This window comes from Pomacea canaliculata, linkage group LG7, assembly GCF_003073045.1.
Source record: "Pomacea canaliculata isolate SZHN2017 linkage group LG7, ASM307304v1, whole genome shotgun sequence".
NCBI lineage: Eukaryota > Metazoa > Mollusca > Gastropoda > Architaenioglossa > Ampullariidae > Pomacea > Pomacea canaliculata.
This window is the reverse complement of record NC_037596.1, coordinates 8,240,324-8,260,402: the sequence shown is the minus strand read 5'-3', so window position 1 is coordinate 8,260,402 and position 20,079 is coordinate 8,240,324. Positions and strand designations below refer to the sequence as shown.

Genomic DNA, 20,079 nt, shown 5'->3' with positions numbered 1-20,079 from the left:
AGCAGGCACTGGTGTCTGACTCAGTGACTCAGTCCATCCGTTGATGCCCAGTGACGCCGTCCTACCAGTATGACTCAGGTCTGCCAGTATCGATCCCTCCTGACGCCATCGTCTATGACTAAAAGTCCAAGGTATTGATTGCTGGAGGCATCGCCGCCCCCGCCTGTGATTGGAGGCCTTTGATTCCTTGCAGTCAGAGCACCGACAGTTGCTGTGAGCTCGTGATGATAGCAGCCCTCCGGTCCGTGTCTTTATCGGCCACTTGATGGTCTCATCCTGGTTTAAGCAGCCTGAGGCTCCTTCTGAATTAAGCACGGGTACATTTCTTGGCGATCTAAGTTTCAGCTTGCAATTCACCCAAACCTCTAGTTGATGCAAATGGTTAGAAGCTAAAGGGCACGGTTCTTTTCTTACGGTCGACATGCGAGGGGTTCGATGGACTCCCAAACAAATTTAAAAAGAGCACCAGCTGGTTGTCGACCGAGCGCTACCTAGCGGTATATTTCTACTCACTGACTGCTTTCTTACTACGACAGCTCAACCAAGAATACGACGAGTAGACCGCCAAAAGGTTCGATGAGCATGTTGCTGGATCTTTTCCACCTTGAACCTACTTCACGATCATAATCGAAACGAGCGAAGCCCCTTACTAACTAAAGTAAGTTATAAATTAAAAAGTCAAAACATGAATTTCAGTTCGATAATGCCAGAAAAAAATTCGTTTGTTACAAAAAAATGTTAATCTTTTCTCTTTTTTTTATAACAAAACCACACACGGATTAATATAAAACTCTGACATCTGATGTCACTGCGGGCTGTAGACAATTAATTTAGCCTGAGACAGATCACCTTCTTGCTCAGATGCTGCTCAGTTTGGGTTTTTTAAACTTCACAAAAGCTTGGCTGATAATCGCTACCCTGAAATTGCATGTTAGTCGCAAACGGACCAGAACTTTACTCAGATTTAGAAAATTAATTACTTCTGAAGAATTCTGATCACTCAGCTAATAACAAATCAAAACGAATTATCGTTTCAGACATGGATTAGTGATGGACGTCAATCTGCGATCTCCCTGCACCAGGTTCAGACAGCAAATGATTGCTAGACTAAGACACAGGTACTAAAGTTGTTAGCCACTCACCTGGCGGCCCCTTCTGGTACCGCATGGCGAAGGCTGCTGCCGCAGGGCCCGGCTGGACGCCGGCGACGGTCTGTGGCTGCGGCGCCGCAGAAAACGACGGGAAGGAGCGCGTGGCGCGGTAGGTGGTGACCCCGAGGTCAAGATCCTTGGGGCCACTGCAGCTGGCCATCTCGCTCTTGGTGGACAGCAGTGACTCCCTGTTGGCGGCTCGATTTCGGCGTCTTCTGCGTCCCGCTGCAAACAAGTGAAAGTATGAGGAATGGGTCAGCAACCAAGAATGGAGGAGCAGATCACCATCCCCAACCCCGCTGTTCGATTTTTGTCAAAATACAACGGATAAAGGCAGATTACACTTCATTTCTCAAAACTCAAAAGGCTACAGTTCATGCGATGCAGAATAAGCTGATCTTAATAATCTAATCAGACAGGTAGAAAATGGCTGACGACGCTAAAAGAGACGAGGTGGAGGAAGTAAAGAGCAGAATAACACGGAGAGGTGGTAGATAATGAAATATCAGGGTGTGTACTAGATTTATACGAGCAATGGACTATATCAGCCATTGACTGCATTTATACCAGGTGGACACTGGATTGTCAAACCGTGGACCGGCTTTGCTTTAGCCATGAATTATATTTACACAAACTGTTAACTTACATGAACCGTACACTGGATTGATAAAAACCGTTCAATGAACTTATACCAGCTGTGCACTGGACTTAAAAATGGCGTGAACTGAATTTACACCAACTTGTGCATATAATTATTTTAACTGAGCCCTGGATTTACACAAGCTGTGGACTAGATTTTTCCAGGGATTTCTACGAGCTGTTTAATGGATAAACACGAGCTTCTGTAACAGCTTTAAACAAGCTATGTAGTCGTTAATGTTATCAAACAGAATGAATAAAGACAGATCAGAACAGGCTACTGCAAGGAAAAGTAATAAATATATTTTAAGGTGACATTCACGACACTCCATAACACAGAAAAGTAAACAAAAGGTAGGCAATACATTTTGACCTGAATTACACAAAAATGAAAACTTTGCACATAACACTTACATCTTCGACACTGGAGGATGATGAGGATGAGACTGAGTAATGCCAGCAGCACGATGAGCACCAGTCCAATAATGAGGACATAGGGTGGCAGGTAGAAACCTGTAATAAACAAGCATTGTTGTTATGAGGACATAGAGCTGTAGATAGCTGTGACATGACAAACATTGTTGTTATAGGGGTCAGCGGCCTCTCCAGTACGTTCTTGGCAGGTGGCAGTAAAACAAAATTAGACACACCGACAGTGAGAGTAAGACAGAATAAGACAGACAGCAAATTATGGCTGATGGTGGGAGCTACTATATGCTACTACTATATGCTACTATATGCTACTATGTCCTTGTGTACTCACCTGGCAACTCGCTGTGAACGCTGGATGCTATCGGTGATCGCCCATCATTTTTGGAGGCTGAAATGTACAGAAAGTTATTCTTTATGTCTCTCCCCTTTATATCTCTCACTCCCTTCTTCCTCTGACACACACACACTAACACCCTTCCTCCATATACATTGTGCGAGTACAGGGAAATACAGAAGGTACAAAAGATACACACAACGTAGACAATAAAGCTGTTGTTGGACTGCGTGAAGAAAATACCAAACACACAAAGGATAGTAGGTAAAACTGAACTCTCCGAAAAAAAAAAAAAAAATAAATGGCGATTCAATTTATAAAAAAAACAAACAAACTTTCGACACGCATCACGTACTTCACGTTTCTCTAATTCAACACTCGCAAATCACCAAGTGGAAAGAAACCTCCTCCTACTCAAATTTTCCTAAGGAATTTTATTGTTTTATCGTCGCATGAGGAGGAAGACAACCAGCTTAGCCTTATAACCAGGAAGACGAAAGGAGCGAAGAAGAAGAATGAATAGACGGTTTTGGTGTACGATGAATGACTATAGAATAAAGCTGGCAGGTGATAATGATTCACCTTATTCCTTACCCGCAAAAAGTGGAAATTCTACACAGGTTTTGTCTCCGTAAAGATTTTTTTCTGCTCTAGCTTTGTGTTTTTAGTGTTTATCATAAGTGTACGGATTCCATGCCTGTAGAAAAGATAAAAGATTGTACCAACACCTTGAAATATCAGCCCGTGTACTTGGAGGTTTGTGTTTGTATATCTGAATAGATAACGGCAATGAAAACATGCTCTATACATTTCACAGGTATTCACTGCTCTCTCTACGCTCTCGAACGTGCTTGTCAAAGCCCTGGTACTTGACCTCCCGGCAACCTGACAATGGGAGGTGCTTAACCTTTCGTGCGCCTCAAAATTACTATGTAATCGTTTATCCCTTTTTACGAGACCTTTACATGATGTGAGCAGATTCATTCTGGCATTCTACTTGCACCCCCACCCAAAATCCATACATTCACAGAACATAGCCTCTCCCGCCATTTGAAGACCAACCTAAGTACTTTGCAATACAGGAGTGAGTGTCTGCTCAATGGCGACCTGACCTGCTCCCCGATAACTGCCCCCTGTTGTGCTTACAGGCAATGAGGGTAAAAAACGGTTTGTACTGACAGTGACACTTCCTGTCTTAACCTGTCTTGTACCTAAGCTTACTAACATTGAGTGATGCACTTGTATACTCAACAATTCCACATTTTCCAAACATAGATGCGAACGATGAAGACACCGCTGCATGTAGCTCTATTGCATCATTTCCATCTGATCCTATATTTCTTGTATGTTTCAATTCTACATTAACTTTCTGTTTTAAAGTAAACAGTGGCGCTAACTGACACTTGAAATAAAGTGGAGTTTGCAATTTCGAAATGTCAATTAGTATTACGTAACCGTCAATAACATAATAACAAGAATCTGTTTTCGTTACCCTGTGAACTATCAGGTATCTCAATCGTAATGTTTACTTAGAATTTAGTACTTCACCAACGACAACAGACAACAAACATCGGTGCAGACGATTACTGAGATGAGTCTCCTATTACAAGTCACATGATCTGGCACAGGTCAGAGACCAGGACCGATTGGAACAACGGAACACTTCTGTAAATGTCAGTCCCCACTTCCCATCAGAGACCTGAGGGACCAGGAGGGTCGGCAGTAAGGAGTGGTTCACAGTGGAGGCTGTGTTGAGCAGTTGGCAACGCGATACACAGGAAGCTTTTACTGCAATTTATCTCCAATTTTAACCATGACCTTAACCCCAACCCGACCATCCACCCCTTGTCCCAAGTGTCAGCCTCGACCTCGCCAGAGCCGTGCCGTAGAGTTGAGTCTGATGCCGCTTTCAGATTTGTGACATTCCCAGACTACCCCGGGAGACAAACAGTTGTAACACATGGGGCTGGGAGGCTGGGTGAGTGTGGGGGGCTGATAGTCAACACCAGGCGGCATTGGTGTCTGGAACACTTGTAGAAAAGATGACGGTGTGTATTTGTACAATCGTTAACTTACTACGTGATCACGTACGTCTTAGAGGAAAGGGATAGTCGAGTGGTTCGAGATTGGAGGCACGCAAATTTGCCGGTTCGAAACCCGTGTCTATTTTCCTAGTTGCTGAATGGTGAATGGGTACCAGACGTTTTAGAGATTTGGGGTAAGGAAAGGAAACGATGAAGAGAGCACCGAAAAAGTTCCCGTAGCATTTTACAGGGATATGTTACCTTCCATTTTTAACCCAGGGCTTAGTTGTTTAAAAAACTGTTTAAAGAAAGAAAATTTAGAAATCTTCTTCAAAAATTGTTTTTGTGCCATTTAGATCAGCTGCACAAGTGCATACAAAATATGTTCAGACAAGACCGAAAGTTTTATCTTCTTTAAAGCAATTTTAGCTAAAAACAAAAAGTTTGGAAACTGTGTTGTGCTCTGTTTCTATATAACTGATGATTTTACTGGATTGAAATCCCAAAATGTTTAAAATTAGAACTATGTTGTGCAACTGGCCCCAGGATGCTGTAGTCATGGCGATTTTACCCGTTGCGCTACATAATCGTCGTGAAGCAAACATGATAACAAGGACAACGACCTGACGTCAGTGATAACAATCATTATTTTCCACTTTCCTGATTGGTTGGCAAAGAGGTGTTTCTACACAGAGATAGCTGCAAACTACGAGGGAGGTATAATGAAGAAGGAAGGAAAGTAGTGTATACAGATTATCCCGACGGTCAGCCCTACGAATAGATGTCCCGAAACGAGATCCGAACCTACAGCATTTTAGTTCTACAGCCTCCTCTCTCTCTACACTACAAACAAACTGTGATGCACTGGTTATTGACCGTAACTGACACCAGGAAACAAAAACTACAAGACTGGAGGGTTATGGGAGGTAAAGTAGGGTTGCAAAGGACGTCAATAATAACAACAGCCCTCAGCACGAGCACACTGAGGCCCCCCACGGGGTACGTTAGACCTCAATACCTCAACAGGACACTAACAACTTGCTCGGGCTGCTGGCAGCAAGGAAACAACACACAGCATCTCTCTCTCTCGGCTCACTCACTCCACTCACTCACTCGCTCGAGGATCAACGGCAGCAAGTAGGCAAGGGAGCCCCGATGGCTCAGGGGTACCGCAGGCGGCGGTTCCAGCACAAGCCAGGCTGTGGTTGTCGACTGCCACACAGATGGTGGTGTGAAGGCCAATACAGCTCATCGATCGCCGTTCAGTTCCAGGCCACAGACGGGACTTAGCCGGCTCCTACACCGCTGCATCGCACGCACGCACGCGCACACGCGATTATTGTGTGTGTAATGGTTGGTGGGGGGGAGGAAGGGGTTTAGAGATGGAAGGAGGGAGACTTTGTTAAACGCACCTCCAAACACACGGTTACCGACGTTTGCTCGGAAAATCTTTTGTGGCGCCCTCCCCTCCCCTACCCCGATCCCCCGCACTTTGTGTGCGCTAGCTCGTACTTTTTGGTGGGTCTAAGCATCAACGACTTTTGTTCGACAGCTGGCAGGTTCACCGGCCGACACACTTCTTTGTTCGTGTAGTTGGCGTGGCCGCGCTGGCGCAGGGGTACTGCGAGCTCCACCGTTCTCCGACATACGGGTACTGCAGGCTAGCTACGTCATGGAGAGGTTGTTACAGTTAGAAGGTGATCTAGGTGGTGGTAGAGGCGGGGCGGGGTGTGTGTGTGTGTTGCGTTGGTAGTGGTAGTGGCAGTCTGTGATGTTGGTTAAAAATAGCAGGAAAACCAGTTTGGCAGATGACTGATGACGTGGAACACACAATCGCATGTCAGCAAACACATATTTGTAAACTGACATACAGTATGTCACACGTACATAGGACAAACATCTCTCTCTCTCTTTTACACACACAATGTGTGAGAGAGACTGACTTTTCAACTGTATTTTAGAGGGCGAGAGACCGATGAAGGTGGGTAGGAGGGATCTGCCATCATTGGAGGATTTTTTTTTTATTTTGACTTCAACATCCGCCAACACGGCAGATAAACTTGACGTGGAATCGATCCATCTCGCTGCACCTACAGACCCACAGCTCCGCCAGTCTCTTGCTGGCAGTTCCGCCAAATGGCGGAAGAAGAGACCGTGTACAACGGTTGTAAAACGTCCGCCCGATGCATGTGTGTTATCATCGCCCATCCGCTTTAGCAATCATCTGTCGGCGTGGAGCTGAGGGTAGACAGGGAGGGGCGGGTGACTAGGCGGATGGGGCTTCTCTTTAACTCCAACCGTGCGAAGGAGATGAGAATAAAGAAAGACCGGGAGGAGAGTGAGGGTGGGGTAGGTACATCACGCCAGGGTGATGCCACGTGCACTTTAGCCGCCTCCACTTTTCGGCACGTGCAGAGGTCAGCAGCGTGGAACCGTTAGTTTGGAAAGGGGGTTCGCGATATCTCGTCGTGTCTCGTCTTATCTCGTGGGATGGGGTGGTGGTAGGGGAGCACGTGCTCGTGCTGACGCAATGTGTGCGTCACAACTGTGCAGCCTGCGCAGGTCAGGACAGGCAGAAGTGAGATTGCAGACTGGAAGAGACTGCGCAAAACGTCGACCCTAAATAAAAACAACGATTAACAAACACGCAGACTGCACCTCTGTGCAGACAGGAAACCGTTTTGAAAAGCAAGTAGGTCACATGTTATTCACCAACCCATCCTTAACTCACATCCCCCAACTCCTACATCCCTCGAGTGACCTCGACTCTGCTGATGATTAGAATAGAAGTTGAGGGGTAAGAGAGAAAGAAAAAGAAAATCAGCTGGACCCAAGCGGTACTAGCAACCGACCATCTGTCCTACCTCATTCGCAATGTGGCCGCCGGCGCCAGAGATTCGCGAGAAGGAACGAGATAGCACGTGATAACACGTCACTGGCGTCGCAAACCCGAGTTTTATTCGTATTAAAAAGCTCGCCTGTCAGTCAATCCTGTGAATTCTTTCTCCTCCTCATTTTTATGCAGTCACAACGCTCTGCATTTTGTTATAAGATTTGTTTACATACACATCAAAGGAACAACAAACGGCAGAGAATAGAAAACAAGCTAGAAATCTAGAATAGAAACAAAACCTACAAATAAAAGGCGATAAATACAAAAAAAAAAAAATAAATAAATAAATAAAAGAAAGAAAAGAAAGTAGTAAACTTACAGAAAAGCCCAATAACAGAGAGGGAGGAAAAAAATCATTATTAAGGGGACAGACACCTGACAGATGATTTTAGGAAGAGAAAATAAATGAATGACAAAAAGAAAGATTAACAAAAAAGTCCACAAGGGGCTGACCGTGCATACAACTCAGTCACTGTAATACAAAAAAACGAAGCACATATGCTCAAACACGACACACAGACAGGTAACAAACTCACCAGACACTGAACTTGTCGTCGTCGATGTGGTGGTTGTGGCGGCGGTGGTGGTGGTGGTTTCTGCAAAGGAAACGACTCGGCTGAGAAACACCGTGAGATTTGTCACAAGGAGAGCAAAGTTATTTTCACTTATTTAACTACACGAAATAACAAGCTTTGTCAGAGACTGTTAACAAAAGATGAATGAACACACACACTCACACACATTGACGACATAAACATTGGTAAAACACACAAGACAATAACACAATGATGAATATGTTCACAACAACGGAGAACAAATAACATATTCACAATCTGATAAAAAAAGTTCTCTGTTCTACAATTTAAAATTAAATTAAAAATGGTGATATCTGCTTCTATCATTTACACTGTATTTTCTCGCCCTCTCAATTCTTCAGTCTACCGCTCACCCTTTCAAAAGTCCCCCACTCACCTCCACACATTCACTAATACCGCGCATGCGTGTGGACATACAGGCTACCTATGTCCATCTATGTTCACTCATTATGTGTGCGTGAGGGAACGTGTGTGTGTGTGTGTTCGAGTCCAGGTCTTTCTACTCTGTGCATTGTGCCAAGACATTCACATTGCTAGTGATCTTCCCAAGCACTTCTAGTGTTTTTCTTAACTCACATTGCATGAAGGGTCAGCTACATCGCGTGGGAGCCGTGAAACTACGAGATAATCAACTGATGTCTAATTTCTACAAGTGAGACTTAACACACCTGCGCAAGCAGTCGAACACACACACACCCCATGGAAGGAGGAAGATGTGTGGGAAAGGAAAAGAGTGTACAAAAGAAAAAAAAAGAAGGATGAAAAGTGCAACGGGAACGTAGGGAAGTACCACGTGACACTATTACGTCACGGAAGTCCAATGGATTACGTCACGGAAGTCCAATGGACTTTCAACGACTCTCGATGTTGAGTTTGCAACAGAACGTTTATCCTTGAACGATTCCTGTTTGTCAAGTCAGCAGCTGTGACTCGGTGTGTGGACGGAGAAAGTTCTTTTTTGGCAAAACTGCAAATCTGTAAACGTGTTTTAAGACGTAGACGTACTCGGTTCTTTCCTAGCCGCGACGTATAAGTCGCTCGGTTATAAAAAAAAAATTGTTCGAAAACGCGCGCGATTTCCACGCAGATACTAACAGATTAGCATCCTAGTTCATTATTACATCTTTGAAAAGCACTGAATCCGACCTGCTAAACACGAGCAATGTCGACAAAATTCAACCGATAAAGATCGAGGGATTCAACGAACAAAGTCTTTAGAAGACCGCAGAGTACATGCGAGAGAACAAAGAGGCGTGGGGTCCGACTCACAACGACGGCAATAACAAAGTCTCGAATATGATGAAATCTCGGACTTGGCCCGGAATCCGAGACTTCGCGAGACGAGACTCGAGATAGCCGCTATTTCTCGGTAGCCTCAGACCTTTGCAAGTCTTTGTCGGCTGTCCATTTAGTGATAGTAGGGGTTCCGAACAACAGTAAGAAAATATGTTTTCGGGCGCGAAATAATTAAATTCTCTCTTTTTTTTCTGCACACGCTCGCACATACACGTACATAATACAAACACATTATACAACCATGATTTCTTTATCTCAAAAACAAATCAACGAACAAGTGATCAAAGCACACAAAATCAATGCTAATTAATTTCCAGAACATGAAAACTGCGGTCAGGCCATAAAGTGCTCTGACAGCTTCAAATATACAAGTAACCTCAGCTTATTAACAATGAATAAGACAGTAGACTAGTGACATCGTTAGGTCATAATTAGTACCAAGGGTTAGAGTTCAACAGCAGCAGCTGACAGTAACGCGAGTGTGGGGGTGGAGGTTCATGAGGGAAACCTGATTACCTGGTCAAGCTGGCGGTTGTTATTAAAGTGTCTTGATAATGTGCTGCACTTGTGGTGAGGCAGGTGTGCGAGGAGAAAAACAAGTGGTGATGTCCCATAATGTGTGCTTATTGATGCATCATGCACACAACCTCACGAAACTACAGCGAAATGAATGATACAATTGAATGCAAAGACACATCCTGACAACCTGTGTTTATATACTTCGATTACATATGCAGAGACAAGCGATATGCTTTAAAGCTCTAGAAAAAAATAAAGAAGTGAGTAAGGCAGAAAATTAGTTTTTAGTGTATTAGCTGTTACAAACTGTTACAGCGAATATGTATCTATGTGGAGTGGGGTGAGTGAGAGTGTGATATGAATGTGTACGAGTGTGTGTTTGTGTTTGTATTCTTTTATATCTCAATACCCCCGAAACAATAAAGAGTCTTGGAACAGAGAACACAAAATTCCTCCCGATCATATGTCGGGGAGTACGAGCCACCACATGTCAGTGCTTTCAAGCAGAAACCATCTCAAGTGACGAGCGTCCATGGCAACATAATACCAACAAACAAAGCGGACATTGATGAACCTTAGTGATAATACAGTATACAATGCGAGGGCATTATGTTGTCATACTGGTGGATGAAAAACAGCGAACAAGCGAAAAATTCAAAGTCGGATTTAAAGCAGAGTATAATTCCGACAAGTTTCCAAATTAATGTCAATATTTTAATTATCAACAAGAAATGTGAGTGCATGCATGTAAAGTTGAAAAGAGCGAGAGTGAGAGAGTGGAGGAGGAGGAGGAGGAGGCAGCCGGCTGTTGCTGTTTATCCTCGAGGGATGTTATCGCAATGGCGAGATCACACGCCGTTGATAAGCCGACCGTCAGCTGTTCCCCCGACCTCGGCAGCTGCTTCATGGATCATGAATTATTTAGCCGATACCTCAACTCACCTGCATCATCCACACTGAGCCAGCTTAATCCACATGCTGCATGTATAAGTGGTTTATATAATACACTGCTATCATCATACAAAGAAATTGTAGAAGGGTAGAGGAGAAGGCGCGTGACCGAGAGCAAGTGTACATCCTCAGCCGCTCACGAGAGAACACACACACATAAACATAAACAACACAAACACACCACACACATGTGAAGTATCAGCAAGCTAACAAGTCTGTGCCTAACGGCGCTGTGACAGACCAGGTTGTTGCAAGGTCGTCATAACCTGCCAAAAATGTGAAAGAAACTGGAAGCTAACATTACAACCGAGCTTTCACACGGTGTCCCGTCAACGAGACCTGCGAGAACGTTCCACAGGTGGAGGTCATTGCCAATGTGGGAGGTAATATGTGAGAGAGAGAGAGAAAGAGAGAAATACCGTATTTGCACAGTTACGCATGCATAGACAAAGAAAAAAAAATGAGGGTAGGTGGCGACGACGACAACAACAACAACAGAGCACCCACCGAGTCTCACAACCTCGACTAGTCTGGGAGCTAAGACGTTAGAATGTGGACGACATTCTTGATCTTTATTTCTCACTATTTTTTCCTTCCTTGGCACCTTTCCAGCGACTGTGACAACTATTTCTCAACATTGTGAACAGTATGACCTGAGAACATAATGGTGGAGGATGATAAAGGAGTCGCGATACGTTGTTGACTCTGATATGACGACGGTCAGCCTGAAAAATGATCACACAGAGAGAAATAAATCCAAACAGTCATTAAGCCCAGACGAGTAGACAGATGAGTCCTCCACCCCGGGTGGTAAAGGCTTATTCAGAAGTTTAATGTTGACATTTTTCTGTTTCAAGTCTGTGTGGAGGTTACAGGGTGTCAAAAGTGCACGTGTGTGTAAAATGGATTAAAGAAGCTTCAAGTGCACGCGCACGGAGGGAATGAGCGAGAAAGAAGTGAGAGACAGAGAAGATGTGTACGAGAGGGGGCAGGGTGGTAGTAGTGACGGGGGTGATGGAGTGGGGAGGGTGGGACTGTCAGGGTGGCGTCCCATTTTGCAGACAAAGCACCCAGGGCAAAACCAAACTCAATTTTGAGGCGGAAGTGCAGGCTCCAACTGAAGTAAGACCCGGGCCGCTACTTTCCGCCTCCCACCTCCCCCCGTGGGTCGCAGTTACTCTTAATGACAGACGCAGACAGGCACGGGGCAGATGGTGTGCTTCTGTGCGCGTGCGTTCTACTTCTTGCTTCAGCAGCACGTGCAGAGCCGGCGGAGAAAGAACGAGCTCGCCTGATGTTGATGATGGCGCCGTGTATCACGGCGATGGCCGGCGGACTGGCGCAGCTGCTGGTGAGGTTGGGTGGGGTTGTGATGGACAAACAAAGGCGCCGACAACGGGCAATGAACAGACGCACGCGCACACGGCGTGACAACAAGCAGCATGTAGCATCCCAACCACCGACAAACAGAATATAAACAAAGTAATGAAGCACTCACACACATACACATACAGAAATGGAGAGAGGTTTGCGGATAAATGGCGAGGTAAACATCCATTAATAAATGTTACAGCTCTTACTGTCCAAATAATTTTAGTCATGGAAGGATGAGACAGCGGGAGGATTTTATTATTATTATTTAGCCTCCAAATATTCAGGAAGTCTTCTGACACCATTCAGCTGACTCGGGGCACAACTACCCGGCTGTTTGACCTCCAGTTTGCTGGGACGGCTTGTTTCTAGAACGCCTGCCCCTCTTGACAACCCACCCCTGCTGTGACCTGTCGGTAGTTGTCTAGGTTGCCAGACTCCTCAAACCAGAGGATAGGTCAGAGTCCAACCATAACCTTTCGACGGTGCTACATCCGGGAACTGTAAATACACTATTAAAGTAATCGCTGATTATTATGCATCGCTTACTCCTGCAGGCGCCTTTGTTGATTATACTTGTGTACTAAGAGCCATTTCCCATAACAGTGACACACATTTATGTTTGTCAGCCTGAGTCAGTCACTCGTCATGACATTAAAGAAGTGAACTTAGATGTAAAATGATGTGAACTAAAATGGTAGCGACAGATACCTTCCCAACACCTCTGCTTTATGTTATTATCTCATGTACCTTTACAATATAATATTATGCATCAATCTATACATACACCATATTATGCTGTATGTTCCTACACTTCCGTTGTAGAGCCTCCAAGCCGCCCCAAAGGGTCAAAAGGTCAAACAAAAGGGCTATTATTTTACAGTTCTGTACTTCCGGAAGCATGGAGGGAATGAACATAGGCGCGAGGATGCGACCGTTTGAACCAACAGGCCATGACAACCAAAGAACACAGGAAGTTAACTGCCACCTGCCCGGATCCCAAACCTCCTCCAGCCGCTCGCGATCTGTGCCTTATGCTTGAACCCCAGAGCCCTCCCACCCTCCTGGCGTGCCTCCCCCAACGCTCCGGGACACGTGAACCGTTTCCAGACTTTAGCGCAGCAGGAATGAAAAAAGACCGGTACCGCTAGCAGATGCCGTTTGGTCTATTTATAGCCCGTGAGTCACAGAGCTGTAGTTTCGGCTTGGCGTAGTCATCTGCAAGTGCCCCGCGCTTCATCACCCGTCACGGCGTGTAGCGTGGGCCCAGCACAACGAGGTAGCATTAAGCGAGAGCGCGAGCGTTCACTCTGTAATCCACAGAGTTAAGTAAGACTTAACTTAAGCTACGATAGGTTCGTGCTACCGGCGCAGAACTAAACGAGTGTACAAAGAAAAAATGAAGGTTGTGATAAAAGCAGCGCTAGCCCTCTGATAACAAATAACGCAGACGGGATAGGAAGATGTAGTAAACAGGAAAAATGAAGACAGAGGGTTAGAGACCCTCCCCCTACCTCATGACTTAGTCGAGAATAAAATATTTACAGCACAGACTGGGGTTATGGTCCTTGATTGCAAAGACTATGCAAACGTGGAATGCAATCATAATAAAAGTATTAACAGCATCAACAGAGGGGTACGATATGAATGATTCAGCCGACAGGTGGAGGCGAGAGCAGCCGCCATATCTGAGCACGGCGTGTGCGTACACGTGTGTGTGTGTGCGTCTCTACAACAGAATCAATTCAGGACATCGACCGATCAAACTCACTCCACCCGCGCCACCACGCTCGCCCCAAGGGCTCGTCACACAAACGTTGCCATGGGTTACGGACTGTGCACGTGCACTCCCAAGCGCGTGCAAACCTGACAAAGCCCTCCGTCCCGCCGACACATCCTCCCAGCCCCCCACTCCCCTGCAGGAGGTGGTACGCGGGAACCTCGATAGCGCAGTTGATCGTGGGTCCCGCTGGCTCCGGCTCTCCTCCACCACACATCTCGGCAGAACGACTTCCCTGACTCTTGCCTTCTGACTACCTCACCCCTCCCCACACACCACCACCACCACCACCAGCCCTCCCGGCACCGCCTGTTTCGAAACTCGACACTGCACAACGTTGCAACCATTTTGCTGGGGCTGTCTCACAGTCTGTGTCACATCTGGCTGGATGGCTACACTGCTGAAACTGCCAAAGCCAAACCAATAACCGCTTTTTGTAGACGGTCGGCCAAATAAACAGAGGGAGAGAGAGAGAAAGGGGCGTAATTACCGTCTGTTTAATGTGGTATGCATCGCATTCCATTCCCAGACAATCATGTCTGCCAACAAGTGGAAGCCAAAGCTTTGCACTTTCATTCTCTCGCTGCCAACAGCATCACTGCATCTTCACTACATTTTATCCCCACCCCACCCTGTCTATATTTTGTGTATACGTGTTCATGTCTAGCATGTGTGCAGTTAAGTGTGTGGATGCACGCGTGCAGCCAGCCATAAGCAAGTTAAATGCCAAGCTGATGACTGAGAAAGACACCAGCTGGTGTACAGTTCCAGATCCTATCGCCCCAACCATGACAGAATTTTCGTTTCACGATCCTTGTTAAACACAAATCTCGCAAAGTTTCAGGGCTAGGAGGCAAGCACCCAAGGTCAACTCCCTCCCCCATCCTTCACCTCAAAACTTTCAGCACCACCTTCGGGGTCCAGCACCCGCACGGAGAACTCAGGCTAAACTTTTCACCGAGACCCATGTGGCTGATTGCTGACCTTTGAACCCGCCACGCTGCCGCAGCGCGTCCTGTACGGTCCCAGACCCATCAGGCACCTCCCTCACCACCATCTTCACCCTCCCCCGACCCTCCCGTCGCACTAACTAGGTCAACAGCCTCGTCCTCTCTTTGTCTCTTGTCTTACTCCTCGTATCCTCCCCTCCACCAGCATCCGCCCCTACCCCTCCAGGTCTCCAGCTCTGGACCTCGCTGCTGTGCTTCATCAACCCTCGGGGTTGGAAGTAGAATAAACACTTTATCACAAACATGTCCCGTGTATACCTGTGCGCTTGTGTGCGTGCTCGCTTGCTGCTCCACAAACTTCTACCATAGTTTCTGCTCTCGACACGGTTGAGTAAAGACGATAACATATCGTTCCATCCGACATCTCCGAAATGGCAGGTCTGACAGATCTTTAATTAAAAACCACAAAGCACCTACCGGCCCTCTAGCAAAGCTGTCAGATGTCGAACAGGTGTAATGCAGGCTGTTTTTCTGTAACATGAGATTTTCATCTCGAAATGTACCCGCCTAATCGCTGTAAGACTCGTACGGTACGCTTGACTGAGTTTCATCCACACCCACCCGCCAGTTACACACATACACAGACACATGCTGACACACATCCATACACAGACACCGATATCACATTCTCTCACACACACATCTGTAAAAAGTTCTGTACTGTCAGTTTTACAATCGTGTGGCATCACACTGAAATAAGTTGAGATTCTGGAGGCGAAGGAGGTGGGAGTGGCGGTCCCACACAAGCTGGCAGAATAATTAAGAGCAGAGATGGTGCACTGCCCCAGTTGGGGAGGACGCTCATGTTACACTCTCCTGCTGAAACCATCAACACCGCGGGCAACCACAGCCTTGCCGAGGGCCTTTACATGTCCGTGACCTCGTGTCCGGGTGGACAAAGTAAATAAATAAAATTAAAAAAAAAAATACCACCCAGCGTCACTAGCTCGATTCTGACTTATTAATAGGGGCTCGATGTGGGCCGAGACCGGTCGGCAATAATGTTGAACGTTTTCTTAGCTACAAGGACATGGATGCTCTGAAATATCGGACCCCGGCCATGTTTTTAGCATACCACCTTCTTCCCATCTTTAATGCTTTATCTGCTCTCGAGCAGAAGGCGCGCCACAAAGAGCGTGCCAGTGCTCCAGTTCTACCATCCTGTGTTCTATCACTGGTACAGGACTGCTCCACGCACGTGCTGCCCGTTTGATGTCTCCGTCCCCTCCCTCTCTTCCTCCCATCAGCGACTTAAACAATTTTCCCATCTTGGCCGTGGGCTGTATCTACCCTGCAATTTGTTTTTTAGGTGCACTTAGTAGCGACTGCTTACATGATAGTCAAAAACCATTCTAATTGCAATAGTTACCGACTGAGCCTCTTACTAACTTTTGTTGCGATACATGCTTTTTTTCCCCCAATAACTAGTCCACCTAGGCAAACGGAGAGACACGGTGAGAGTGCTGAGGTTCCTGCAGAACATACCGAGAAGAACGAAAGCGCACACACACATACACGCAAGAAAGTGTGTTTGAGAGAGAGAAAGACTTATAAGAAGGGTTAGAGAAGCAAAGAAGGAACCCTGACTATCGATCTCTGTAGGACGGACCGCGCGCCGTCTTCAAAGCCACCGTCGCTAGAGCTCGTAAAGAGGCAATGAACGCTATTCATCGGCTCCAGAAATAGACTGTCATGGCCGCCGCCTCCATCTCGTCACAAACTTCTTGTGAAGGTCTTATGGTATGTCAGTGTAGTTTGTACAATTTTGTATGTGTGTGTGTCACACAAAGTACACACACATTCATAGCTCACATCCCTATCTCATCTCCACACAACAGTACACAGTCCACGCTGGTTTTGGTATTTACCTACATCACCACGAAAATTACCTATATAGCGGCGACTTAGTACAGCTCAGTAGTTAGCAGTCAAATATATGGAATTGAGGCCTGAGGGAAGACATGGTACCCAAGTAGTTTCTAGTTGTGTCCGCGATTCCCTTGCTGACCCAACTATTTTGCAACCTTTGCCGAGGCTCCCCAGATGGAGGCAGCAGTCCCTCCCATCGGGTGTAAAAGTCAAATCTCTGACTACAGTACTGTCAACGTGTGCTGTACACCCCTCCATCCTGTGCCACCCACCCTTTCTGTTTCTGCTGCGAAGCTACGTAACCCCTCGTGATGGAGGTCAGCAAGATGCAGGGTATGATTAGCATTATCGACCCCAGAGTGAAACATCCGCCAGAAAAAGGTTTGCAAGTCAGAAATAGAGCTTATGGCGTCTGCTTCCCTGGCCGCCGACCGCGCGGCTGGCTGGCTGACCTACAGCAAGCCTTATCTTGTCTGCAGGGTGGCGGCTACCCACCCGAGTTTGTGGTCATTAGTCTCAGAGCATGGAGCTCTTGTAGTTGTTTGCGGTTATTAGACTTGCTGACAAGGCGGGACGCGCCTGTCCGGCTCTGAAGGATCTGGGTATGGGAGCAGAAGTTAACAAGGGTGCTGCCATGCGTCCTGAGGAAAATAATGTACGGATGACGATGATGATAACCGCAAAGACAGTGACTGGACTGAGAAACTCAGGAGGGATAATGTGTAAAGGAGAGGGAGGTGACGAAAGTGACGAGAGTACTATCTTAATGATGGGGGAAGTATTATTATCCACGTTTCATTCGCTGAAACAAACAATAATAACAATGACAATATGATTACCCTCCCTTGATTCTTCTTTTTTTTCCGTCTTTGCGGTGGATTCTTTTCTTCTCAAACACCCCTTCCATGTCAAACACCGTTTGCATCATTCCACTGAAAGAAGTAGACATCCTTCGCCAAGGGAGAAATGCAGAACCGCGGAGGTTAACAGGGGTCAAAGTTGAAGATGCAACAAACAGGCATTGACACAAGAGTGACAAGCTGAGCATGGAACAGCAAACACGATACTGTGTCTCGCTATCTCTCACACTTTCCTCCACACCATCCCAACTGAGAGAGAGGAGCGGAGAAGGAAGTTTCAAAAGACGTTTTTATAAGTGACGATTTCTTTTTCAACCATTTTTATGGAGGTACACGTCTTCGAAACAACAAAAACCACTTTAAAAATTCTTTGAAAAATATTTCTTTTTAAAATTTTTTAGCCGAGATTAGACACCAGAGGAAAAGATCAAAGCCATTCACATCACTGAGTGATGGCAGAAAGACGACAGAAGGATGCTGCCAACTGGAAGAGGACGAAGCTGAGGACGGGCTGCTGGAGGTTCTCACAGTAACCTGAGAGATATACTTGCCTCCACCAACAGACCGGAGAAGGAGAGAACCGACAGTCACGTGTCGTTCGGTCACAACGTCTCTCCGTTTTTGTCTCGTTCTGAGGTTTGTGTCGAGTGTTCTGAAGCAACACACGGATCCAACCCACTCACGCAAAAGAATTGGAGAAATGAAATCCACGCAACTTAGAAAAGAAAAGATTAAAAAATAGTAAAGACCCATCGGAAACCAGAGCCTAGAGAAAGATGAGACGGGAGGATTGTGATGACACATCGTCGATGTATGACACATTGTGGCGAGAAGCTGCACCACGAGTGAGAAACTAGTTGTTTGCCTCGCGACACCAACAGAAAAATGATAATGCCAAAGTTTTGGTCTTGTTCGTCACAAAAAAGGAAGGAAAAAAAAATATGATGGAGATGGAGAAAGCGGTGTGTAATGGATACAAGCAGAAGAGGTCCCCTTTCGTACATCTACTCGCATCCCATATCCTTTTCGTTTTTTACTTCTATTTTTTCATGAACTGATTTCAGCATAATCTCCTGAACTGTTGTTTTCAAAGCAGAACAAAATTCTATTTCAGCCCTGTAAACACATGCCACATGCAGAGAAAGAACAGCGTGCCCAAGACGAGAGCTGAACCCAAGGACACCCAAACCTCACTGTGTTTGGTGACGGGGTAGATTATTTCCTAAATGTTACTTTAAACATCTTAATGCAGTTAAATTTAATTATCTCTTATGCTTCACAAAAAAGCCTGCACTAAGAAAACTTCTCCAATTTATATTTTAAAAAAATAGCTTTGATAAGTAATGTAATTGTCATCCTTAGTATCAATATTGTATTTTTCTTGTTTGTACATTGTTTTATATTCTCTATGTACATCTATTCAAGCTGTATACAAGAAAATTGCATGGTTGAGCTTGCTTTTTGTAGATAATGTCAATTTGTCCAGAACCCTCAAGGGGTGAATGAATAAAATCAATGTTGATGCTAAGAGGCCAGCGGAAGATCAGGCAAGGACGGCGCGCGTGCGTCACCAGCATGGAGGCTGCAGTCATCACTGGCGGGTATCGGTTGTGAAGGTGTCACCGCTCGATACAAACACTCATTGGGGATACCGGAGGATGAACTATGGTGCCGAGGACACAGATCTCATAGCCTACTACAGGAAAGATAGAAAGACGCAAAGTGTACAGTAAAAAGCTGGCTCCAAGTGGGTCTTGAATCCCTCATCCTCATTCACTGAAAACTTTACCGAGACAGACATACAGAGATATGTTTCGTGTACGTGTACATGCTTTTGTTAATGTAAGAACACGAACATTTAATCCGCATTTTTAGCTCCAACATGTGTGATCCGGCTGATTTAAGTCGGAGAGTATGTGATATTACCATTTTAAAGGAAGGGATTATTATATCATTTACTGGTATAGGAAAAGGACTTGGGTTGCTGTGCTGTGACGGTACAAGAGGATTTTTTTCTTCTTTACATTTTGCAAAGTCTTTCTCTCGCCCCTTCACGTATTCTTGTATGAAGCTATTCGTGTGATGTGCTATTAAATAGCAATTTAGGTTCAAGAAACAGGACGAACAGAAAGACATGACAACAGTGGCCGTATTCACGACGAGAAAGTCACTGTCCTGTGGAAATCAAGGCGAGTGTCTTGTATCCGTATTTATGAAGCTCGTCTGACTCTGCGGGTATCACTTACCCGAATATCCTTGTTATAAAATAAAGAAAGATTGTCTTATGGAAAGTAAAGCAATAACCGTAGGGTCTGGACAGAACGTAGTAACTATGAAGACAAATACTTTTTGTC

At 45.7% G+C, this 20,079-nt stretch overlaps 1 protein-coding gene across 31 annotated transcripts in view; it reads right to left on the bottom strand.

Annotated features, from left to right (window-relative positions):
- LOC112568586 overlaps positions 1-20,079 on the bottom strand; it is a 244,811-nt gene that overhangs the window by 7,194 nt on the left and 217,538 nt on the right. For all 31 annotated transcript variants that reach the window (XM_025245935.1, XM_025245959.1, XM_025245957.1 and 28 more), the window contains 4 exons: positions 8,010-8,069; positions 2,554-2,610; positions 2,205-2,303; positions 1,143-1,376 (listed from right to left, as the gene is read on the bottom strand). In XM_025245935.1, coding sequence (XP_025101720.1) covers positions 1,143-1,376; positions 2,205-2,303; positions 2,554-2,610; positions 8,010-8,069 — 450 coding nt within the window. The remainder of the gene's footprint in view (positions 1-1,142; positions 1,377-2,204; positions 2,304-2,553; positions 2,611-8,009; positions 8,070-20,079) is intronic.